Source organism: Chiloscyllium plagiosum, chromosome 36 (assembly GCF_004010195.1).
Source record: "Chiloscyllium plagiosum isolate BGI_BamShark_2017 chromosome 36, ASM401019v2, whole genome shotgun sequence".
Lineage (NCBI taxonomy): Eukaryota > Metazoa > Chordata > Chondrichthyes > Orectolobiformes > Hemiscylliidae > Chiloscyllium > Chiloscyllium plagiosum.
In genome coordinates this window covers 10042254-10066381 of record NC_057745.1, presented here as the reverse complement: position 1 = coordinate 10066381, position 24128 = coordinate 10042254, and the positions used below count along the sequence as shown (strand labels likewise).

The 24128-nt window shown below is 38.9% G+C and overlaps 2 protein-coding genes across 11 annotated transcripts in view; one reads left to right on the top strand and one right to left on the bottom strand.

Moving 5' to 3' along the window:
• fanci (FA complementation group I) overlaps positions 1-21370 on the top strand; it is an 81816-nt gene extending 60446 nt beyond the window's left edge. For 2 of the 3 annotated variants that reach the window (XM_043677263.1, XM_043677264.1), the window contains exons 31-39: positions 6293-6361; positions 7191-7287; positions 8042-8226; positions 9646-9702; positions 14660-14719; positions 16758-16847; positions 17481-17576; positions 19704-19826; positions 21282-21370. In XM_043677263.1, coding sequence (XP_043533198.1) covers positions 6293-6361; positions 7191-7287; positions 8042-8226; positions 9646-9702; positions 14660-14719; positions 16758-16847; positions 17481-17576; positions 19704-19826; positions 21282-21347 — 843 coding nt within the window. In that variant the 3' untranslated portion in view covers positions 21348-21370. The remainder of the gene's footprint in view (positions 1-6292; positions 6362-7190; positions 7288-8041; positions 8227-9645; positions 9703-14659; positions 14720-16757; positions 16848-17480; positions 17577-19703; positions 19827-21281) is intronic. The other variant, XM_043677265.1, reaches the window with a different exon arrangement.
• The window catches only part of polg (polymerase (DNA directed), gamma), a 49674-nt gene continuing 46738 nt past the window's right edge, over positions 21193-24128 (bottom strand). For all 8 annotated transcript variants that reach the window (XM_043677266.1, XM_043677270.1, XM_043677271.1 and 5 more), the window contains one exon: positions 21193-21710. In XM_043677266.1, the coding sequence (XP_043533201.1) occupies positions 21640-21710 (71 nt within the window). In that variant the 3' untranslated portion in view covers positions 21193-21639. The remainder of the gene's footprint in view (positions 21711-24128) is intronic.

Sequence of the window (24128 nt, the reverse complement as noted above, 5' to 3'; positions counted from 1 at the left end):
GGGAGTCACGGAGGGAGTGGTCTTTTCGGAACGCTGATAGGGGAGAGGAGGGAAATATATCCCTGGTGGTGGGGTCTGTTTGGAGGTGGCGGAAATGATGGCGGATGATATGCTGTATATGGAGGTTGATGGGGTGGTAGCTGAGGACCAGTGGGGTTCTGTCCTGGTGGTGGTTGGAGGGGCGGGGCTCAAGGGCGGAGGAGCGGGAAGTGGAGGAGATGTGGTGGAAGGCATCGTCGATCACGTCTGGGGGGACATTGCGGTCTTTGAAGAAGGAGGCCATCTGGGTTGTACGGTATTGGAACTGGTCCTCCTGGGAGCAGATGCGGCGGAGACGAAGGAATTGCCTTGTTTGTTTTCATCAGGAACTTAGCAGTGGTACATCTGAGTTTCAGCTAAAAGACCACAGTAAAAGAGGCTGTCAATGAATGGAATCTAAGTATTAACTTCCTCTATTGCACTTCCTCTCAGGCAAATATGTTTTTGCTTAGATAAGGAGGCCAAACAGTGCAATATTCCAGCTACACTCTCACTCAGGCTCTATACAGCAGGAATCTTTATGTCTGTACTTTGTAAGTCTGCCACATCTGATCATAATTGGTGGGAAACAATTAAATAACTAACCAGAGGAGAAGGCTTCACAAAAATCCCCTTCACATCACTGCAAATACCAAACGGATTACTCATCTTGGCCTCTTTCTGAGGTCCCCTGTATCACAGATGTCAACCAATCAAGAAAGGCTTGAAAACATTAGGTACTGCAAAACTCCTGAAAATATTCCAACAGCATGGACAAAAGAATTGAACTCAAGGTAGGCTAGACATCAAGGCAACATTTGACCAAGTATGGCACCAAGGAGCCTGGACAAAACAAAAATCAATGGGGAGCAGGGAGAAAGCTCACCACTTGTTGAAGACATACCTAGCATAAAAGGAAATAGCCGTGGTTATTAGAGGTCAATCACCTCAATCTGAGAGCATCACTACAGAAGATCTTCAGGATCAATATTTTCTGATCAGCCTATTCAGAGATGTTATTACACACCTCTGAAGCAGCTAGGGCTTAAACCCAGGCCTCATGGCTAAGAGATAGGGACATTACCACTACACCGCAAGAGCCCAGAGATCCTCAGGATACTATGGCCCAGTGACTCAGTGGTTAGTACTGCTGCCTCACAGTATCAGGGACCTGGGCTCGATTTCAGCCTTGGGCAACTGTCTGTGTGGAGTTTGCACATTCTCCCTGTGTCTGCATGGGTTTCCTCCGGATGCTCTGGTTTTCTCCCATCTGCAGATTAGGTGAATTGACAATGCTAAATTGCCCATAGTGTTTAGGAATGTGTATGTTAGGTGCATTAGTTGGGGCTAGATGTAGAGTGATGGGCTTGGGGATTGGACCTGGGTGGATTATTCTTCAGAGCATTGGTGTGGACGTGTTGGGCTAAATGGCCTGTTTCCACACTGTAGGAATTCTATGAATATTCAGTTACTTCATCAATGACCATCCTTCCATCATAAGGTCAGAAGTTTGCTGATGTTTGTTCAATACTGTTTGTAACTACTCATGATGAAGTAGCCTGTGTTCATATGGAATAGGGCCGGGACACAAGCTTGAGCTGTTAAATGATAGATCTGTGCCACATAAGTGGCAGGCAATGACCGTTTCCAACAATATTGAATCGATCCATCTCTTTCTGACATTCAATGATTTTGCCATTGTTGAATCCCCTTTTGTTAGCATCCTGGAGATTAACATTGATCAGAAACTTATCTAGACTGACCATATAAATATTGTAGCTGCAACAGAAGATCAGATGCTGGGAAAGTCTACAGTAAATAACTCACATCGCGATTCCTCAAAGACCTGTCCCCCATTTATAGAACACAAGTCAGGAATGTAATTGAATATTGTCTGCTTCTCAGGGTGAATGCAGTTTCAACAATACTCAAGAAGCTCAATACCATCGAGATCAAAGCAGCCTGCATTATCCACCACCTTAAACATTTTCTCCTTTCACTACTGATGCACGGTGGCAGCAGTGTGCACTGCAGCAACTTGTCAACACTCCTTTGCACCTTCCAAATCCACAACCACTATCACCTAGAAGAACAGGGGTAATACAAAGTTAAAAATCACACAACACCAGGTTATAGTCCAACAGGTTTATTTGGAGGCACTAGCTTTCGAAGTGCTGCTTCTTCATCATTATACTGTGGAGTATAATCCACAATGATATGATGAAGGAGCAGCGCTCCAAAAGCTAGTGCTTCCAAATAAACCTGTTGGACTTTAACCTGGTGTTGTGTGATTTTTAACTTTGTACACCCCTTTCCAACACTGGCATCTCCGAGTCAGGGATAATACAGGTAGTTCTGGGATAACGCGCATTTCGGCAGTGCAATTTGGCTATAACATTGCTGAAGAATTAGGCAATGATATTTTGGAGAACGCTTAACGTTTAATTCCAGCAGGAATTGGTACGTGCTCTTCGTTCTGCACATGTGCCGATGTTCTTTCCGTTCTGCGCATGTGCTGATATTAACGAATGACAGCAGCTTTCTGTGTGAGATACTGTATAGAGAGCAGCTTTCTTACATTTTTTAAATGTACTATGTTAAGTTTACTTTTTGTTTTGTTAATAAATATGATTTCAACCTTCATTCAGGCTGTGCTATACTTTGCATTTGACTTCTGGTTGATTTTTGAGCAATCGTGAGTGATAAATCTTGCTGGTCTGCCCCTAACCCCGTTTTTCCAAAGGCCTCATCATTTCTATTAAGCGAGGTTTTGCTGGAATGCACCTACGGTGGTGTAGGAAAACTATCTGGAGATGCTCTTTTACTGCTATCCGCAGGTTCCTGTCCAAGCTACTCATCACCTTGACTTGATCTATTCCTTTAGGGTTGTTGTATCAAACTCCCTCCTACTGGCTCTGTGGGTGTACCAATGCCACATAGATTGTTGCAGTTCAGGAGTGTGGCTCACTGTTACCTTGTCAAGTGCAATTTAGGTTGGGCAACAAATGCAGACCAATAAGCAATGCCCACCTCTCATGAATGAATACATTTTTCAAACTGCACCAAAGCAATTTAAGCTTTTCGCAAGAAGTGTTTGGGGGAAAAAAATTTAGAACTGAAATTATTAAAGTTGATTTTTTTCTGAACAACTTGGCTTCTCTTGGAAATCATGTCTCACAAACTTGATTGAGTTTTTTGAAGAAGGAACAGAGAGGATTGATGAGGGCAGAGTGGTAGATGTGATCTATATGAACTTTAGAAAGGCATTCGACAAGGTTCCTCACGGGAGACTGATTAGCAAGGTTAGATCTCACGGAATACAGGGAGAACTAGCCATTTGGATACAGAACTGGCTCAAAGATAGAAGACAGAGGGTGGTGGTGGAGGGTTGTTTTTCAGACTTATAAAGGTATATAAAATTATGAGGGGCATGGCTAGGGTAAATAAGCAAAGTCTTTTCCCTGGGGTCGGGGAGTCCAGAACTAGAGGGCATAGGTTTAGGGTGAGAGGGGAAAGATATAAAAGAGACCTACAGGGCAACATTTTCACACAGAGAGTGGTACGTGTATGGAATGAACTGCCAGAGGAAGTGGTGGAGGCTGGTACAATTGCAACATTTAAGAGGCATTTGGATGGGTATATGAATAGGAAGGGTTTGGAGGATATGGGCCGGGTGTTGGCAGGTGGGACTAGATTGGGTTGGGATATCTGGTCGGCATGGACAGGTTGGACCGAAGGGTCTGTTTCCATGCTGTACATCTCTATGACTCTATAAGTTATAAGGTGATCTATGTGTGGCTAATGAAAGTGTGATTGTGCCTGCTGACCATAAGCTGTGTCACCTTAAAGCAAGAATGTACTGTGTTTTCAAAAAGCTACAAAAACTGTAGAGAAACCTACTTTCATCAAGAAAATTAGAACATTGGTGTTTGGATCGTAGATTTTCAAATTGTCAACATGAATCCAAGGTTTTATAATCTTCAGGTTTCTATCATTCACTTCAATTTACATGTGTCTGACTTTATTCACATATTGTTTCTACTGTGGTTTTTCTGCTGAATTAGAAGTCAGGTAATGAAAATGTTTATATCATGGAATCCAAAAATAAATAGTAATGCATTCTGCATACACATATACATATAAAGAAAAATCAAGGTAGAGATAAGATCATTAATGTGTGAACATGGTAAACTTACAGATAACAGCAAAATGGCAGAAATATTAAGTAATTCCTTAACCACAATTTACTAGGGAGATAACATTGTGGGCATGATATTAGAAGAGTTCAAAAAAAAGAAACTTTTTCAGATAGAATGAGGAGATTATAATAAAACTTGGAGAAGATGTAACTGCTTGGCTTGATGGATTGCATCTATGCATGTTAAGAGAGTTAGAGAAGAGAAAGCAGAATCCCGATTATGTCTATATATAGAAATTTAGTCATAAAGGGAATAATGCAATAGCAATAGTGGACTGTTAATGGTAGTCCTGTTTTTAGAAGGACGTTAGAATTACTATATACCAGTTAGTGTAACACCAATGATATGGAAAATAATGGAATCCTTAATCAAAAATAGAATAGAAAAAATATCCAGCAGCTGAAATATTATGATCAAGAACTATCAACACGATTTCAGAAAAAGATTGTGCCTAACCTTGTTGCATTCTTTGAACTAATAATTGAACAGATAAAGAGTCATGTAGTAGGTATATTTGGGTTTTCAAAAGCAGACAAGCAGCAGAATGGATACCAAGCTGCCTAAAAGACTAGAAAAACAATAGAGCTTAAGAAATTTACTCCGATTAGAAAAAGTGGAAGTGTTATTTCCATAAGATTTTTTGTTCAGGTAACTGTGACTTATTGTTTACACAAATGATTTGGGCTCTGAAATCAGAAGTACAGTTTCAAATTTCAAAATTTGCACACAACAGTAAATTGTGGGTTAGAGTTAATACAGAGGAGGACTGTGACAAAATTAAAAAACGACATTAAAAGACAGCATGAGCTTGTGATTGGAAATTCATTCATAGGTGTGAAGTGGTACACTTTGTTAGGAAGAATAAGAAGGCCACAAGTTGTTTGGCAAAAAAGCGACTGAATGAATGCCAGAGGAGTAGCGGGATTTGGGCTAGAGTTATACAAAATGGTACAAGTAGTGATTCTGATTAATAAGGCTGCTTTTAAAAAAGAGCAAATGATGCCCAAACTTCTATGTCCAGTGGAATAGAATTGAAAAGCAGAGAACTTGTAAACATAAACAGTAGATTTAACCTGATTTGGAGGACTGAGTACTGGATAGTTTCGGACTTGCTTAATAAATATAAACACTGGCATGGACTAGGTGCTGGAATGATTTGTTCCAGTACTGCACATATTCTGTAATATACCCACTGTGTAATTTTTCCAAGAAGAGGAAATACATTCATGACCCTGAATGTTACCAAACAAATACCAATATTAATTCAGGCTCACGTGACAAATTTCTATCCATCATGCTATCGCTTGAAAACGACTAGAGACCAGCTGCTTATGGATTGTTTAACCAACTAGGTATGTACTTATTCAATAGTCTTTTTCATTTTCCATAAACAATGTGTTCTGATTTGAATTTAAAAGAGCCAAAGAACTGCAGATGTTGGAAATCAGAAATAAAACCAAACATTGCTAGGGAAACGCAACAGATGTGGCAGCATCCATAGGGAGAAGGCAGAGTTAACATTGTGGGTCGAGTGAACATTTTTCAGAACAGGTTCTGTTTGATTTGAACATGTTTGTGTCTGATTATTGGAATTGAGGAGGAAAAAATGATGAATCCCATTTCCTCAAGGTCTTATGATACGATCTGAATCATTTAGTTCTGGGAGATATTTTAGAAATAAACAAATAGCCTTATCTATAGAAAATGCTATTTTGCAATCTGACCTGTTTCTTCCTCAGAAGTATAAATAGGTGTACTCTCGTGTCTTATCTGCGTATCTCATCTCCTGACAGCAGGTTCTGTCACTCTCCCCCAGAGGTCAATGAATTGAAATGATTTTCTAGATCGAATTTCTGATGAGAATGCTAGTGCATTTTGTGAACATGTTGTACGATTTTATTAGAAATATAAAACAGGAAATCTTCCTGTATCTGTTTATGGTGCTACCACACAATATGCAGAATACTGATCTCACCATATATTCTGCATTATTCACGCCTCACTGGTTCCTGTCCTATACTGGGTACTTTGTTGTTTACAGTGGAATAATCATTTTGCTTTCTTGCTTTCTGAAGGACATTGAAATAGAGGAGCAATCTCATTTTGCCATGGTGAACTCAAGGACTGCAGCTCCAACTGTGGTGGTAAGCACTTTGTACAAGGCCCTTAGAAAACTGACTCCACTTTTTGATGCAAACATTACTTGCAATTATGTAGAACTGTTTGCATGAACTAATGTCTGTTTAGGGTAATACAAGGGATCAAGAGAAAACTGAATGAAAAGTGAAGAAACGCGAGAGAGAGAGAGAGATGAAGAAGATGATTAAACAGACTTGTTGTACAGGTCTGCTTAAAGAGATAGCAAAATTAGAGTGGCTTAGAAGAAAATTTCTTGGAGCATAGGATGGACATTGCCTTACATCCTAGAGAGTTGGTTTGTAGTACTGATATTTTTCAAACAGCTTTGTGAGTATTTTGATTTCTCCCAGTTAGTCGGTTGAGAAGGCTGCCTGACTACAGCAGTGATGTTTCAAGTTACCTTCTAAAACAAAATATACTTGGGATGTTGGTGATGTTAGAACGAATGTATGTATTGCCTACGTTGAGCTTGTAGGAATCAGCTTGAAGTGTTGCAATCATTGTGTATCCACAACAGTATTGGGAGGGAAATTCCATGATGATGACAACAGATGGCAATACATGTCCAAATCAAGATGCTATCTGACTATATGGGGAACTTACATGTTTGAGGAGGAACAGCACAGAATCAATATTTTTTTCCCCATGTTTGATGTTTAATAAAATCCATATGGTCAAGAAGAAGAAGAAATTACTTTGCTAAATGAGCGTCAGATTTTGTTATACGCATGTTCTGATGAGTTTTATGATAGTATGATTGATCCATTCTACAAAGAGAATACTTCCTTACAGAAACCAATAGTTGCTACAGTGACATTTTGTTTTCTTTTGTAGCAGCTGATTTTGAGCCAAGCAGAGAAAGTTCTGGAAGAAGTAGACTGGCTGATCACAAAACTGAAGGGCCAGCTGAACTCTGACAAAGAACTGACAGGTAGGTGAAAGGATGGAAGAATAGATAATTGTATATCAGCAGTGAGTTACTGCACAATGTGTCAGAGAGTCAGTAGGGCAGTACTCAAAGTTGCTCAGGCCAATAAGTGAATAGCCATATAACACCAGGTTTTAGTTTCGTCCCTTTTAATTTATTAGTTGAAGGAACTATTATATCTGGACTCGGATTAGTCCTGAAAGTGAAATACTTGCAATACTTGGAAGAACAATTGCAATTGTCTCATTGCTCTAACTACTTGTTTTCACTAATAGTTTAGAGGGATGATCATTTACCTGGTCTTCTAACAACTATGACCTCAAAGGGAAATATTCACAACTAGGGAAAAATGTTTTTCTCCAACACCTTGCCTATTTTCTTTTCTCATCTTTGTTCCAGGAGGCATTAACTTATACTACATATAGTTCTTTAACTTCATCCACTGTCATCCAGATTATTATTTTCATTGCCCTTGTGCCCCTCCAATCCAGCCTTGTCCAAACTCCAATCCAAATTGCTGCCCCGACATTAGCTGATTGAACAGTTAACTCCTCTAGTCTGTCCTCATCCCCTTGAGCCTTGCTGCCACACTAGTTTGAATGAAATAAGTCTTTCAATGTTAATTGACTGTGAAATGGAGGTGACTACAAAACAGATGAGGATTGTCTTTAGTTATCAAGAAGGCTTCAAGGATGCAACTCAGAACTGTCAGCAACGTGCCGCTCATTTTAAATATTACATTTGTTCTTCATTCTAGATGACAACTCTCAAATGTCAATGACAAGAGAGCCTGCAGAGAAAGCTATTGTCCTTCAACTGGGCACCCTGTTGACTGCTTTTCATGAGCTGATCCAAACATCCATTCCAGCTGGAAGCTGTGTGGACATTCTCTTGAAAGAGCTTGCTAAAATGTACAGCATTCTCACCTCGTTGGTGAAATACGTAAGTGTGCAGAGCTCTGCTGTTGCTTAATTCTGACCATTCTGGAATAAAATATACTGGAATCACAATTACAGTGTGACAGAACTATTATAAACAATATATTCAACTTTTATGGGTGAATTTCCTTCTGGTTTCTGCTTAATATTGTATGGAATAGTGGCGTTAAAAAGGGGTGATGTTGAAAGTTGAAGTCACCACTGAATGACCCTAACTTAAATTTGCTGCTTTATTTACCAGTCATGGCGGCGGAGACTGGGAGAACAAAGGAAACAGAAGGATAATTAATATTTAAGAATAAGTTTTTTTTATTCTTTCGTGGGATGTGTATATCGGCAAGGCCAACATTTGTTGCCCATCCTTAACTGTTCTTGACAAGGTAGTGGTGAGTGCCCTTTGAAAACAGTAGCAGTCATGGTTTTCTGCAGCAGTCAACTACAATGCAATTGCTTTCCAGACCATTTCAGAGGGCAATTAGTGGTCAGCTATTTTAATGTAGCTTTGGAGTCACATGTGACAGACCAGATTAATATAGCAAATTAGTGAATCAGATGGATTCTTATGACAGTCATGATCACCATTACTGTGTTTAGGTTTACATGTTTTGATTGATTATTTGAATCTATTAATTAATAAAATTTGTCATGGTTCCATAATATTATGCTAGATCTCTGAATGACTAGTAACATTACAGCAACAGGGCTGTTCTTTGAGATAATTGTAAGAAACGTGGTGCCTTTATAGGTGCTGAAAATGTGTTGCTGGCAAAGCGCAGCAGGTCAGGCAGCACCCAAGGAGCAGGAGAATCGACGTTTCGGGCATAAGCCCTTCTTCAGGAATGAAGAAGGGCTCATGCCCGAAACGTCGATTCTCCTGCTCCTTGGATGCAGCCTGACCTGCTGCGCTTTTCCAGCAACACATTTTCAGCTCTGATCTCCAGCATCTGCAGTCCTCACTTTCTGCCTTTATAGGTGGACAGTTAACAATTCTTATACCATAGCAATTAGAATGAATTCGACCAACAAAAGCATAACCTTGTGACATTGTTCAATCCCAGTTTCAGGATCCAAACTGCTTATACTGCTGGTTAGCACCCAGTGCTAAATCAGGAAACAATCAGTTTCCTTTTTTTGAATGTTTCTTAGGCAATTGGTATGAAGGAGGATAAAATGCTAAGATGGTTTCTTCCTCCTTCATGTATCAATTTATCAATCTAATGAGGATTATGTGAATTGTGAAAAGGACCAGGCAGAGCACCCTTGCTTTTATAGTAATAGTTTTCTTTTAAGTGTTGGGTAATTCTAATATCGGGAGATCCTGTCTGCTAGGAGGGACCAAACATCCTGACTAAATGAGAAAATGCTCCTTTCTTCCCACATATAAGATTCTCTAATATCTCATATGTTTTGTATTCCCGCCCAGTATATCCAAGGTTACACAGGTCATGTGGCACATCTTCCTGCAAGATTTGAGAAACTGGTAGGTATTAAACTCTTGATATAAGGTGTATGTTTCAGATTAAGATTTCTGAATAAGATCATTGCTTTGAAATGAGTAGAGGCCATTCAACTGCTCTAGCATGTTCAATCATTATGTTAGCTCCTGGTTGATCTGTAATCCAACTCTATTTGCCTGCTTTTACTCTATATCCCCTGATACCATCACCAATCAAAAATGTATAGCAAACTTGATTTTAGGTGCATCTAATACCAGCACTCTCAATAAACCGGCAAAATATTTATACCTGAAATACTAGAAATTTAGCTTACTGTCACGATTTCAACTACGTCTGAGTAGTCAGCTGAGAGTGCGAGTGAGAAGACTTTCTGCTGGTAAGTTTTATTCAAAGGATAGTTGCTTATTATTCAAGTGATTTATGCTGTAAATAAAGTATAATTGGTGTGTATGCCCTGCATAATGTTTCTATTATTTAGTGTGTTTTTACATTGAATGTGTGGATATTTTATTGAATATCTTGATCAACTGTAATATTTTATTAATTGACATGCTAATGTCCCATAGGTGACGGTTAATAAAATATTTACTATTTATTGACCTCTTTATTGAAAATTTCAATTGGTGTTTTTAGTTTATAGTTTTTAATCGGGGTTGCAAGAATTCTAGGTCCCTCTTAACACCCCTTCACTTGAAACATTCTTCCTGATTTCATTTCTGATTGGCCTAGCTATCACCTCAAGATTCTGCTCACTTGTTCTGAATTCTTTAAATAGAACAAATAGTTTCTCTGTATCTACCTTTGACTACCTTAGGAGAAAGCCTTGACTACCTTGGGAGGAAGCCAAGAGCGTCATCTACTTGTACTTCTGGCAGAATACGTTTACCTTCTCTTGTTGTATTGTGCTGGTGTGCTATGCTCCACCTTTATTATGAAGCTTTCTCTTCCTCCAGTGAATTGTTAATATCTTCCATGATTCATGACATAATGAGACATGACTCCGAACTGTTGCACATGGGATCACTTAACTCTGTGCGTTGCACGCTGTTTGGCGAGCAAGTAGTCCTGCTACTTAATCAGGTTGGCACACTATTTTTAGGCATGCTTGATGCTGCTCTTGGCATGTCCTCCTCCAATCTTTATTGAACCAGGGATGATCCCCAACATGATGGTAATAGCAGAGTGGGGGACATGCAAGACCATGAGGTTACAGATTGCATGGTTGAATGCATTACTGCTGCTAGGGGCCCACGGCGCCTCATTGATGCCCAGTTTAAGTTGCTAGATCTGCTTGAAATTGGTAGTATAAATGCAAGCCTAAATCCCTTTTGTTTCACTACAGTTCCTAGTCTCTCCTCATCCTGAAAACATACGCATTTCATTACTGCAGGTTCAAAGTAGTATCTGCATATCGAGTTTCATCTAGTATAGTTTTCTCCACAGTACGTAGCCTATGATTCTAACTCACCATTTCTTTCTACATAATTTACCATGCCTCCTATTTGTATGCTTGTATATATGCCTACCTTCCATCATCCAAGTCACTAATATCTATGATGAAAAGTTGAAAATTCAATACATATCTCAAGGCTATGTTCAGAGAACATTCCTTTTATTCCTACTCACCATCTCCTAGCTCCCAACCAATTACCATTTCATGTGCAGGATTATTTCAAAGTACATGATTTCTCATTTTTTTATGATCGTGTGTGTCAAATAAATGCCTTCTAATAGTACGTAATGCAGAACATACATAAGCACTTCAGGTCTAAAGAAGTCATATTGAACTTGAACAAAAACTCTGCTTCTTCCTCCACAGTTGGTATCAGACCGCCTGAGTTTTTCCAGTACTATTAATCCATAATCACTCCTTTATTTACCTTATTTATGTCAAAGTTCAACTACATTATTCAGATTTGATTTTTCTGTTACAAATCCACACGTTACACTCTTGGAACAATTCAGATTTGTTCACACACTGAATCATTTTTTTCCTGATAGTAAACTCCAATAACTTGTCCACGTGTTAAAGCGCTAGATCTGTTGGCTCTTTCTCATTTCCTAAGGTGTGATATTTGCAGTTTTCCAATTCATGAGCACAAATCCTGAACTCGAAAGATCTTTGGACTGTTCTGACCAAAACATCTGAAATTCCTTCACTTCCCCATGTCTTTTCATATCCAAATATTTTTAAATTAAATCCACCAAGTTCTCACGTATTATTTTTATATTTCCCTATAGTAGTTGTATTTTGTTCTTTCTTTACTAGGGAACCAAGTTAAAAGGTATTCATTTACAAGCCTGTCATTTTTTTTTTACAAGCTTTGCCTGTACCTGTGTTTATCAGATCCACACTTCCCTTTAAACCACTACTTCTCACATTGCTATCTCTTGCAGATATTTTGTTCATACTTCCTCTTTGTATTTCCTATGACTTTCCTCATATTCCAAGCCATCTGATTCTCAGATGATTTATTGGGCAAAGGACATCAGTGTGGTCGCTGTCAGTTTCAATTGCTGGTAGCGTCAGATAGAGCAATCTTTTCACAAGTAGCAGTACCAGAAGGGGGCAGTATATCAATGTTTTAGTAGTTTTCCAGGCTCACTGTGGGAATGGTTTAAAACAATACGATTTGCATCAATTCTTGTTCATTCATGAAAATAGTGATTTGATTTTCATGGACACAGCAGCATTTCAGTATCTCATCCAAGTCATAGAGTCAGACAGCACAGAAATAGACACTTGGGTCCAATTTATCCATGCTGACAAAGTTTCCCAAACTGAACTAATCCCTCTTGCCTGCATTTGGCCCACGTCCCTCTAAGCCTTTCTTATTCATATACTTGTCCAAATGTCTTTTCATTGTTGTAACTGTATCTGCATTTACCACTTCGTCTGACTGTTCATTCCACAAACGAACTATCCTCTGTGTGAAAAAGTTCCCCTCAGGTCCTCTCTAATCTTTCTCCTCTCATCTTAAGACTATGCTATCTAGTTTTGAACTCCCCTACCCTTGGGGAAAGATATTTCCTTTTCACTATCTATGCCCCTTGTGATTTTATAAACTTCTGTAAGGTGACCCCTCAACCTCTTATGATCTAGTGAAAAATAGTTCCAGTCTATCCAGCCTCTTCTTAGAACTCAAACTCTCCAGTCCCGGCAACATCCTTGTAAATTTTTCTTAACCTTTTCCAGTTTAATAATATCCTTCCTTTAGCAAGGCAAACAGATCTGTACACAGTACTCCAGAAGTTGCCTTACCTGACCTGCTGTGCTGTTCCAGCAATAAAGTTTCAACTTTGATCTCCAGCATCTGCAGACCTCACTTTCTCCTCTTATACAACTTTAACATGATATCCCAATTCCTATACTCAGTGGCCTGAGCAATGAAGGCAAGCGTGCTAAACACCTTCCTAACTACACTATCTATTCTTTTTATCTGTTCTTGAGCTGTGCCACTTTGCTATCAAACCTTGGAGGAAATAATAGTCTTTACCTAATTGCATCCTTACTTAAAGTGTAGGCACACGATTATCATGTACCAATTTTTGGATCAGCAAATACCACTTAGAATTCTAGCTGATTCACCTTCCCCGCTACTGAGGCCAATTAGCATCCTTTTATTTAATCTTTTATTGTCCATTAACTCAGCATAAACCACACCTTAAATTTGACACTTTCCTGTTACACACCAGTTCTATTTATCCAGAGTCACTGCACGGAGTCAGCTTTCTATTTTCATTAATGTATTCCTCTCACTCCAGCTCTTCACCATTTCTCAGCCAGAAGAAATATTGGACAGTTTGACCCTAGCCTTCCACTAGTGATAAATTAGGAAGCGATTAATGATGTCCTAGGATTCTGACCCTTGTGGGGAAACAGTTATTGGAGTTTTGCATTCTTTGTTTACCTGTCTTTTAGAACATAGAGTACAGCACAGCACTGGGCATCAGCCTCATTCCTGATGAAGAGCTTTTCCCTGAAACGTCGATTCTTCTGCTCCTCAGATGCTGCCTGACCTGCTGTGCTTTTCCAGCACCACACTCTCGACATCAGCCCTCTATGTTGTGCCGACCTTTTATCGTACTTTAAGATCAAACTAATCTATATACTCTACATTTTACTATCATCCATGTGCCTATCCAAGAGCCACTTACATGCCCCTAATGTGTTTGACTCTACTATCACTGCTGGCAGTGCATTCCACGCACCCACCACTCTCTGTGTAAAGAACTTACCTCTGTCATGTCCCCTAAACCTTCCTCCAGTCACCTTAAAATTATGTCCCCTCATGATAGCCATTTCCATCCTGGGAAAAAGTCTCAGGCTATCAATTATCTATTGCCTCTCATCATCTTGTACACTTCTATCAAGTCACCTCTCATCCTTCTTCACTCCAATGAAGAAAGGATAGTGCAGGTACTACTGGGTTTTTGTCCAGTGGGAAATTGCAGCTACAATCTGCTAGCCTGCCATCTAGGACATTCCACATTCAAGAGAGTGCATTAATATAGCATCTTTAATGGAGGAAAAAGTCTGCAAACACTTTGAGGGCATAATCAAAAGAAAAATTGTTGTAGATTGATCTTTAGGCTGTTAAGAAGGTAATGAGGATTGCTGTAAAAATTATGTGGAACCACCCGACAATTCACACATCATGTTCTGCTGATGGATGACCTGCTTTCAGGTTCTGCCAGTGCCACGAGACCATAGGTTTAAGCAACAAAGCATCATGTGTTGCTCAGCTCCTGATCTCAGTGTAGTGATATGAGAGCAATCACGTCCCACGCAACAGAACTTTCTGTGGTATAGAGCTTGGCACCTCCTGTATCATCAGAACATTGCAGCACGTGAGAGCAAATCTACATCCTTCCATCACGTTATGTGTTGAAGTTTTCATAGTGTGCCTTTGTGGTACTTGATGTATAGTATCTTATATAATCATTTGAGAATTGAAATATTTAATCTCTTACATTTAGGTTAAACTTTCAGGATCACACCTGACCTCACAGTGCTATGCTTTCATAACCTATGTTCAGGTATGTACCAATTTATTTTTACTATTCATTTATGCTTTTTGTTACGGTTCTCCTGCAAATTTTAAGATACAATTTGATATTTGTTGCAGGAGCCAAGTCTTGGTTTTTCGACATCATTATTATTGTATATTCAGTAATGTTGCAAATGGTTATATCACATAAATCAGGCAGTTTTTTTTCTGTTAGCTATCTACAGAAATAACAACAAATATATTTTGCCAGTCTCAACACTATATGATTCTGTGGGCACTAATTGCCTTCCAATACCTCACCCAAATCAGTAGATTTTTGAGGGTTTGAGGGAGGAGAATGACATAATCACCAAATAAATCGTGCTCTCACCTGATGCATATACATGTACGTGCCAGTAAGACTCAGACTAGTAAATGGAAGCATGAATTCAGACTGGTGTTTCTGCAGTCTAAGACAAGCTATGATGCTCGATATCTTGATTAACTTGGGATGGAACTAGGATTTAATTTGAAACACACTCAACATTTTGTTGGCACACCATGCAATTTACTCTGGGCTCATATGTAAATAAATGATTTAGTTGCATAAACATGTGATCAAATTGTGGGCTCTTTTAGCCTTCTTTAAAAGTTATTATTGAAAATGATCTGTCATTTAATTGTGAATTTGTTGTTTCAAGTATACCCCCAAAAACTTTCAAACCGCTAAGATTTACAAACATATAAACAAGGAACGGGGTAGACTAATTAGCCCCTTCGTCCTATTCTGCCATTCAATATGATCATGGCTGATGTGATAGTGACCTCAAGTATGCATTCTACCAACACATAATAAACTTTCATCCACTTGCTTCAGAAGGATCTATCCACTTCTGCCTTAAAAAAAGATCCTACGACTCTGATTTCACCCCATTTTCAGGAAGGGAGTTTCAATGACTCATGACTCCCGAGACGAAACTTTTCACTCCTTATCTGTCTCAAGTGGGTCACACTTGATTTTTCAACAGTGACTGCTAGTTCTTGACTTGTTCAAAACAGGATACATCCTCTCCTCAAGTACTCTTTCAAGACTCAGAATCTTGTAAGTTTTAATTAAGTCACCTCTTTATTGTCTGCACTCCAGCAGATATAAGCCTAACCTGTTCCAACCATTCCTCATAAGATAACCTGCTCATTCTTGATCTTAGTCTGGCAACCTTGTCTGAACTGCTTTCAACACACCTTAAAGAATGTGCTTAGTACTCAAGACGTAGTCCTCCAGTGCTCTGTATAGCTGAAGCATAACCTCACTTTTTAATATTCAATTACTCTTGTGATGATAACATTTTGTTAGGTTTCCTAATTACTTGCTGTACCTGGATACATATAAGGACACCCAAGTCTCTGTATCCTAGACCTCTGCAACCTCTAGTTAGATAATATACTTCTTTTTAATTCTTCCTGTCAAAATGGGCAATTTCACATTTTCCCACATTATTCTCCATTTGCCTGCTCACTTAAAAGTACTGTATCCACATTCGCCTTATGCTCTCTTCACAACCTTCTTTCCTAGCTATCTTTGTGTCGCAGCAAATTTGGTCCCTTCATTCAAGTCATTTGAATAAATTATAAACAGTAAAGTTTTCTGCATCAATCTTGTTTTATCTTGTCAATCTGAAAATAACCCATTCATGCCTTCTGTCTGTTTCTTGTTAACCAGTCAATCTCTATCCATGCTAACCTGGACATCATGAGCTCTTATTTTCTGCAATAATCTTTGATATGACACTTTATCAAAATCTTCAGGAAATCCAAGTACAGTACATGCACTGATTTAATTTTATCCACAACATGTTACTTCCACAAAGAACTCCAACAGATTGGTTAAACTTGGATTTTCCTTTGACAAAACAGTGTTGACCCTGCCTGATTACCTTGAAGTTTTCCAAGTACCCTGCTACCTCAACTTCTAATAATTTAGCATTAGTTTATAGCTTTTGTAACTTTGGGAGTATTTTGTTAGTTTTGGGGCTGGGCAGAGGAAGCGACAAGTTGTCAGCCATTCTAATTCTCAGCTTTCTGAATAGAATATTCAGAGTGAGACAGTGAACTTTGGAGGAGGACCAGAAAAGAAAAAAGACAAGAAGAAGGAGATGGCAGCCATCACTGCAGCAAAGGTACATGAACTCATTGAACATGAAACATAGTCTAGCTTTGTCAAAATGAAGGTAAAATCGCTTTAATGCTGCCAAACCATAGAGCTGCTTTCTCATTAGAGAGCAGGGTGGTTTCAGCTGAAGGTCACCATGACTCAAAGAGCAAAAGTCCCTCATGGTAACCTCAGCCAGTATTGGAATTGAGCCTATGCTTTGGCATCACTCTGCACTATAAATAGGCCATCTTGCCAACTGACCCTCAATCTCCGTACTGTGGCACTGGCACTTCTTCTAAGGAGCACATGACAGTGTTTCCACAGAATAATTCAGTTCTGGCTTGAGGGATTTTTCCATATACAAAATATGATTGTAATAATCTCAATGTGAAATAAACTTGCAACTTCTAAGCATTCAAAAGATGTGGTGTAATCATCATCGTGCAACATTGAGTTGCTGCACGTGGTCATTTTAGCTGAAAACCATAAAATCATAAGACATGGGAGTGGAAGTAAGGCCATTCAACCCATTGAGTCCACTCTGCCATTTAATCATGACTGATGGGCATTTGAACTTCATTTACCTGCACTCTCCCCGTAGCCCTTAATTCCTTTAAACAGTTTACAACAGTTTACATTTCTACTCTTCTATATACAGGCCCGAGTGCTTCGTGAAACCAGGCCAATACCCAACCTGATATTCTCCATTGAGCAGTATGAGAAATTTCTGATTCACCTAACCAAGAAATCAAAGGTAAGTGGCTGCTCTCCTATATCTGGAAGGGGAAATAGCATCAATTTGAGTAGTTTTTTACTTTATTTTAGTCAGAATGAAAGGAAACTGAAGACACCAAAGGAAACAAAAACAGTTTATCTCCTTTCCAATCCTATCAATGATGCCTGTATTGTGAGTTACAAATAAGAAAAAGAGCCAAGAAGTTATCTCCCTTTCTCTTTCAATTTTGGGTGTTTAAGACCATAGTCTTCTATTTGATTAGATTCTCTACTGTGTGGAATCAGGTCCTTCGGCCCAATAAGTCCACACTGACCCTCCGAAGAGTAACCCACTCAGACCCATTTCCCTCTGACTAAATGCACCTAACGCTATGGGCAGTTTAGCGTGGCTAGTTCACCTGACCTGCACATCTTTGGATTGTGGGAGGAAACCAGAGCACCCGGAGGAAACCCACGCAGACACGGGGAGAACGTGCAAACTCTACACAGACACTCGCCCGAGGCTGGAATCGAATCTGGGACCCTGGTGCTATGAGGCAGCAGTGCTAACCACTGAGCCACCGTGCCGACCTTTAATATAGGCAATCAGCTATCATAAGGAATTTTCAGATAAAATTTGTTAAGCCATGAATTAGATGTTACTTTAATTAATTAGAGAAGAAATATATACAACCCATGGCAATTGAGGATGGTTCCCTGATTCCAGAGGATGAATTGGCAATGGTAGAGTGCAATCTCATTAAAGTTGTGAATGCGACATTCTGCTCTCTAAGTGAAACGTTAGAGAACTCTTCCCTGGATCTTCACCTCTCAATCACTTCTGTTTCATTTCCCATCTGAAGACCACTTTCTGATAATGACAGCCCCCAACTCTGTTACGTTTGTTCACATACCCTACTCCTAGGCACTGATAGTTTACACTATCTGTCACCTATTTGAATCTTCCTGGCCAGTGGACGGGGACAACTACTCAGTGTCAGGATAAAACTTTCTCCTTGTCTGCTTTCATATAAAGGTTAGTCTCCATTCATTTTGGGAACAAAACTTTTATTTTCCTAAACGTTGCATTTATAAGAGGGTACATTAACCGTTATATAGTTCTTTGATGTCACCTAATGAAACATCATGTCCTTGGTTTTGTCACCTTCCTTTTGTCTTGTTTAATAGAAATTGTTTGTTTGTGAAAGCCAACTAGCTGCTGTAACATCCATTACAAGATCTCATGCTACACAGCAAATAACTTTTAAATGGACTCCAATTTCCAAATACAGATCAATTCCTAACACATCATTTGCCTTTACCCTTCAATCCTTTGTTCCTCTGGAAACACAAAAAAAAATTGCCTTACCTTGATCGCACTTGCTCATTTCTGTAATCATTCCAGGTAACTTATTCTTGTAAATGAAGATATAAAGTTTCTTATCTTTTTATCTTGGAAACATTTTTTTTATGTTTTAAAGAAATGTAACTTCCTGGACATCTCATCAATTATATGTCTGAAACGTGTTGCTTTCTTCCAAAACCTTTCACAGGCAGTAATATCCTTTCTTTTAACTCACCAAACCTGTGAACTGTGCATCAGATAACGGTCATTAAATTATGGAAAATTTGGGAAAAATCCTGATATTTCCATCCAAGTCAGAGTAGCTTTTTCTGTTACTCATTGAATACTTTCAGTTTTCCAAATTATTGACAAACTTACAAATCTAGATTTTCCACTTGATACCTCGTCCAACATGTCCCAGGTAAATGTATTTAACAATTCAAATACAGCTTAGATTAGTTAAGCCGGTTATTTGTTTTCAAATGAGATGCTACTGAAGGCCATTTCATCCCTCCCAGCCATTCATTCCCAGAAAGCAGAATTTGTTTTTGCCTGTTTCCCCACCCTCGGTGACTAGCCAGTTACTTATGTGACTCCATGACTTTACTGTCCTTCCTAGTTTACTCTGCATATTAGTTATCCTGAGATAAGAATTTATAATAATATCTTCTAATATGGTTTTTAATTACTTTGAATCTGTGCTTCTCTGTATCTGATACTGCAATTTAATTTGTGTTCACCTTTTACTTCAGTCATTTTTATAAATCTGCAATAGATGGTGTTCTGCGCGTTGTCAATCTAGCAAGGCTTATTTCCTCATAGGTGAATTTGATGCAGTACATGAAGCTCAGTACATCAAGGGATTTTCGAATTAATGCGGCCACTTTGGACGCAGCACTCCAGGAACAGGAAGCAGAGGAAATTCAGGATGAAGCAAATGAGCAGGTAAAGTTGAAAAAGTACTTTCATTTATGTTGTGAGGTTTTGTTACTTCAGCAATACTCATCCATATTTTATTGAAGGTAGTAGTCTCAAGTGGAGGTGCAGTGGGTAATATCTCTCTCTTGACCAGAAGGTCAGGTTTAGCATCTTTATTGCAGGGTTGATGGCTAGGGACTATCTGTTCAAAGAACCACCAAACAGCTTGATCGGCAACCTGCAAATCTTTCCAACGTGCCAATGGTAGGCAATAAGAGCTAATTCCTAGTTAGCTGTGTGATGGAAATAAAGTTGCAGTCTCTACCATCAGTATCCATATCTCTGGACTCCATGTCACCACATCGTGTTTTGTTTGTGGATTGCCCTCAATTGCTGTAATTGGCAACGCTGAGGGAGGTACAAACCTTCACCTGCAATTCTCATATTGCGCTAATTTTGATGTGAATACATCTTCGTCCACTATTCACCCCATGTAGAAGGAAGTACAAGAACTGTGGTCTTTTCTTTTATGGGAGTTGAGAGATTTATAATGGTACTGATTTTTTTTTGGGGGTGGGGGGAGGGTTGGGGAGCAAAGAAAGGGCAAATGAATCCCATCTGGGACACCAGTTAATAGAGGCCAAGCACATGATGGGATTGGCTGATTTCGGGCACTGAAACCCTCCATGCTATGATTTTTATTCCTATTAAATAACTTTCATATTTAATAACATCAAGAGCACAGGCCTATTTTAAACATAAGCAACAATTTTATTTCCAACAGCCTCTCACTAACATGTTGACTAGCCAACATGCAAATAAAGTTAATGTTGTCTGTCCTAATCTATATAAAGTTTAATTGAACTGAGGGATAGGTGTGGATGTCTATGGTTGGATATTAAATGTGTCCTAAAAGGAAATTCTGTAAACGTGCTGTAAGTATCACACCATCTATTGTAGTCAGAGTGATTCTTAACCTTATTAGTACAAGAAAGTGCAGATGGTTCCATCGAAAGTGATTAAACCACAAAGAGGATTTTGTATTACTATCAGGAATTCCACTCAGTCAGAGTGAAAAGGAATCTGAACTCTATGCTTAGAGTAAGGCAAGTCAACTCCCTTCTGATTGGCGAAAGGTAATAAGGAGTGTCTGCAATGCGTATGGAGCACACAATTATAGCGAAAGCTGTGCTAAGTAGCATTCTCATCCTAAGAGACTTTAAATACACCCAGTTATTACTGCTACCCAATGGTGTTAATCCCTGACCCATGAATAATCACGAGGAAATGATCATGTTGATTTGCCAAGTGGTTGTCCACAGCTCATACTGCTGGAATTACAGTAATTACAGCACAGGAAAGAGATAAGTAGTCTTGCAACATTACTGAAATTCTGTGCTAAATGAAGCAAATATATTTAAATAAAAGATTTGTATGTTGTACAATTAATACACCAGAACATTTTTTACTCACATTCTCTAGTCAAGTGTTGGTATGGATGAAAACCAAGAAAACAGAGAACCAAAGAAGAAAAAAAGAAAAAGATGAAATTGTAATAGCAAAGGCAAGTCCACATCCAATAAGTGTACACATCCATCTGAATTTACACACATTGCAGGATCTTATCTATTCAAAATGTAATCCTCCTTCTCCAGGCCTTCGGTGCAGCTTATATAAATTACTTCCCATCCTGATTTTATGGGACTTTCTTGATGTTCCCATGAAGCTCCATCAATTTGTACAACTTGCGCACAAAGGAGATAAAACATTCATGAACAAGACTTGATAATTGGGTAGTTGTTGCTTCCCTTACGTTGTCTCGATATGTTGCTTCTCTGTTTTATGTTTGTTTCCTTTTGTCAAGAGATCCATTTGTTTTTTCAATAATTTGATAAATATCCAGTGCTTCTCCTGAAGGAACAATAAATAGAAATTATAAAAAGCTTGTGAAAACTGAAAAATGCATAATTATTAAAATAGTGACAACATTAATTCTTACTTTCCCAACTGATAGGTATTGTGTTTCATTAATGAGCATGTTCAGACCAAGTATACTGGAATTTATCCAGATCAGGAAAACTAGTTTCCAAGATCATTCATGTGGTAGGACTCTGAATGTGACCTTTTTTTGTAAAACCAAGAAATGTTATTTTGAACAACTTTTTGCATTGGCTGGAGTGTTCGGGTTATGGTGTTAATAGTTACAGGACAAATCCTTTATATGCACCCACAAGATCTGCTAAAGGCACGGTTACCTGTTGAGGCACAGCTTCTCAAGTATTATTAACATCTTAGACTGTCAACAAGCATTTTGACAACTGAGCCAACTCAGTCACTCCACATACTTCCAAAAGGGCACAGGATAGCTATATGGAATGATGACCCTAATTGACACATCCTTTAGTTTGCTTCAGACTTTACCATAGTCATGGTTCATTCAAGATCATTATTAATAAAAAGTGTTGAAAAGCACATTGTTAGTTGCACCAATTAAAAAGACTTGTTTGTTAACATTATGTTCAGCATTCAGTTTTTCAGTTAGAAATTTGAAGTCACTGTCTGTTAATGTATTGATGACAAGGATTTTAAGACGTTATCAGCACCCATTGCTGATTCACCATAATGCTGTCCTTTGTATCAACCTAATCAATGTTAAAAAGCTGTTCAACTTGGAGGGGCAAGACATCATTGCTGTGATCCTGTCCATCATCTTCCTATCTCAGATGCCAACTGTATAGGTTCTAGGTAGTTTGATAGATAATCACATATTAGGGATAGCTATCATCTTGGGTGGGGGTATTAAGATTGAATTTGGTTGTAGTCCATATCAAATTCGCTGCTTGAGAACCTGACAAACGCCATCCTGTGAGAGGCAGTCACAGTGTTAAAATGGGCCATTTGCCAGCATGGAGAACTTTTTATAAGATTCATTTTTGTTTTGCAGATGGTGCCAGAAAACACAGATGTATATTTTGTAAGCTTCAGAAGATAATGACTAAAGTGGTACCACATTAATCTTTTAAAGCAAAGAGTAAAAGCTGATAATTAATTAACATCTGGTACTGTGCCGTTCATGCAAGCCTCTCTGTCAATTCTTTTGTACACTGTAGACCAGAGGAACTGCAAGCCTCCTACAGACAAACCAATTTGTTCATTTGTCTGGCACGTGGAAGTGTGACATTTTCAACCTAAGGGGCTGTAAGTATTGAGAGCAGAGTGTTGATGAGTTAGTCAAAGCTCACATCACGTCAAATGATTACACAAGAGAAGAAATTTTAGCAACTCAAAGAAGCCTACCAGACCTAAGAATGCTTGTCTTTTTTTTCCACAGAATAACTAATTTCTTCTCAACTATTTACACAATGTAAATACTCTTTCCTGGTAACTAATGCACAACAGTTCAGCTTTAGCTGACAACAGTCCTCTTGTTTCACCCCTCCTTTGTTATTTCCTCATTTGAAAATATATGTTTTGTTAATTTTTTTTAGATTAGACTCCCTACAGTGTGAAAACATGCCCTTCGGCCCAACCAGTCCACATCGACCCTCCGGAGTAACCCACCCAGACCCATTTCCCTCAATGATGCACCTAACACTATGGGCTATTTAGCATGGCCAATTCACCTGACTTGCACACTTTTGGACCGTGGGAGGAAACCGGAACACCCAGAGGAAACCCGTGCAGATACGGGGAGAATGTGTAAACTCCACACAGACAGTCGCCTGTAGCGGGAATCGAGCCTGGGCCCATGATGCTGTGAGGCAGCAGTGCTAACCACTGAGCTATCCTGCCACCCCAATTCATGTTCTGGAAAAAAAGTCAGCTAGATTACTTCAAAATGGTTTAGTTCTGAAGATCACTAACATTGAACACCTATGGTTGATGTTTAGAAGTGTCATTTCACAACTGCTGTGTATTGTTTGGTAGATTTGGACCTCAGTATTGAGGTGAACAAAGAACCAAAGTGTTTCATTGTTAGGCTAGTTTATCTACCGACACATTAGGCACCAAGAAATATATCGTACTGGACAGTTGCTGAAGTGTAACTGGAAAAGTGAGAAAATACTCCAGTCTGACAATACACTTTTTTTAAAAAGGTTTTCTCACAGAAATTAGAATATTAAATTTAATGGTTATTCAGAGGAGGTATCGCCATGACACAAGCTGACCTCTGATGGTCCCATTTATTAATCATGGCCTCTCTGCTTTGCTTTTAAGGATCATGGGTTATTGCAGATTCTGAGCAGTTAAAATGTAAAATTTAAGCAAATTTGTAAATGTAAATTTATCTGCATGGGCAGTATTTATGATTGAGAAATTCTTGCCTTG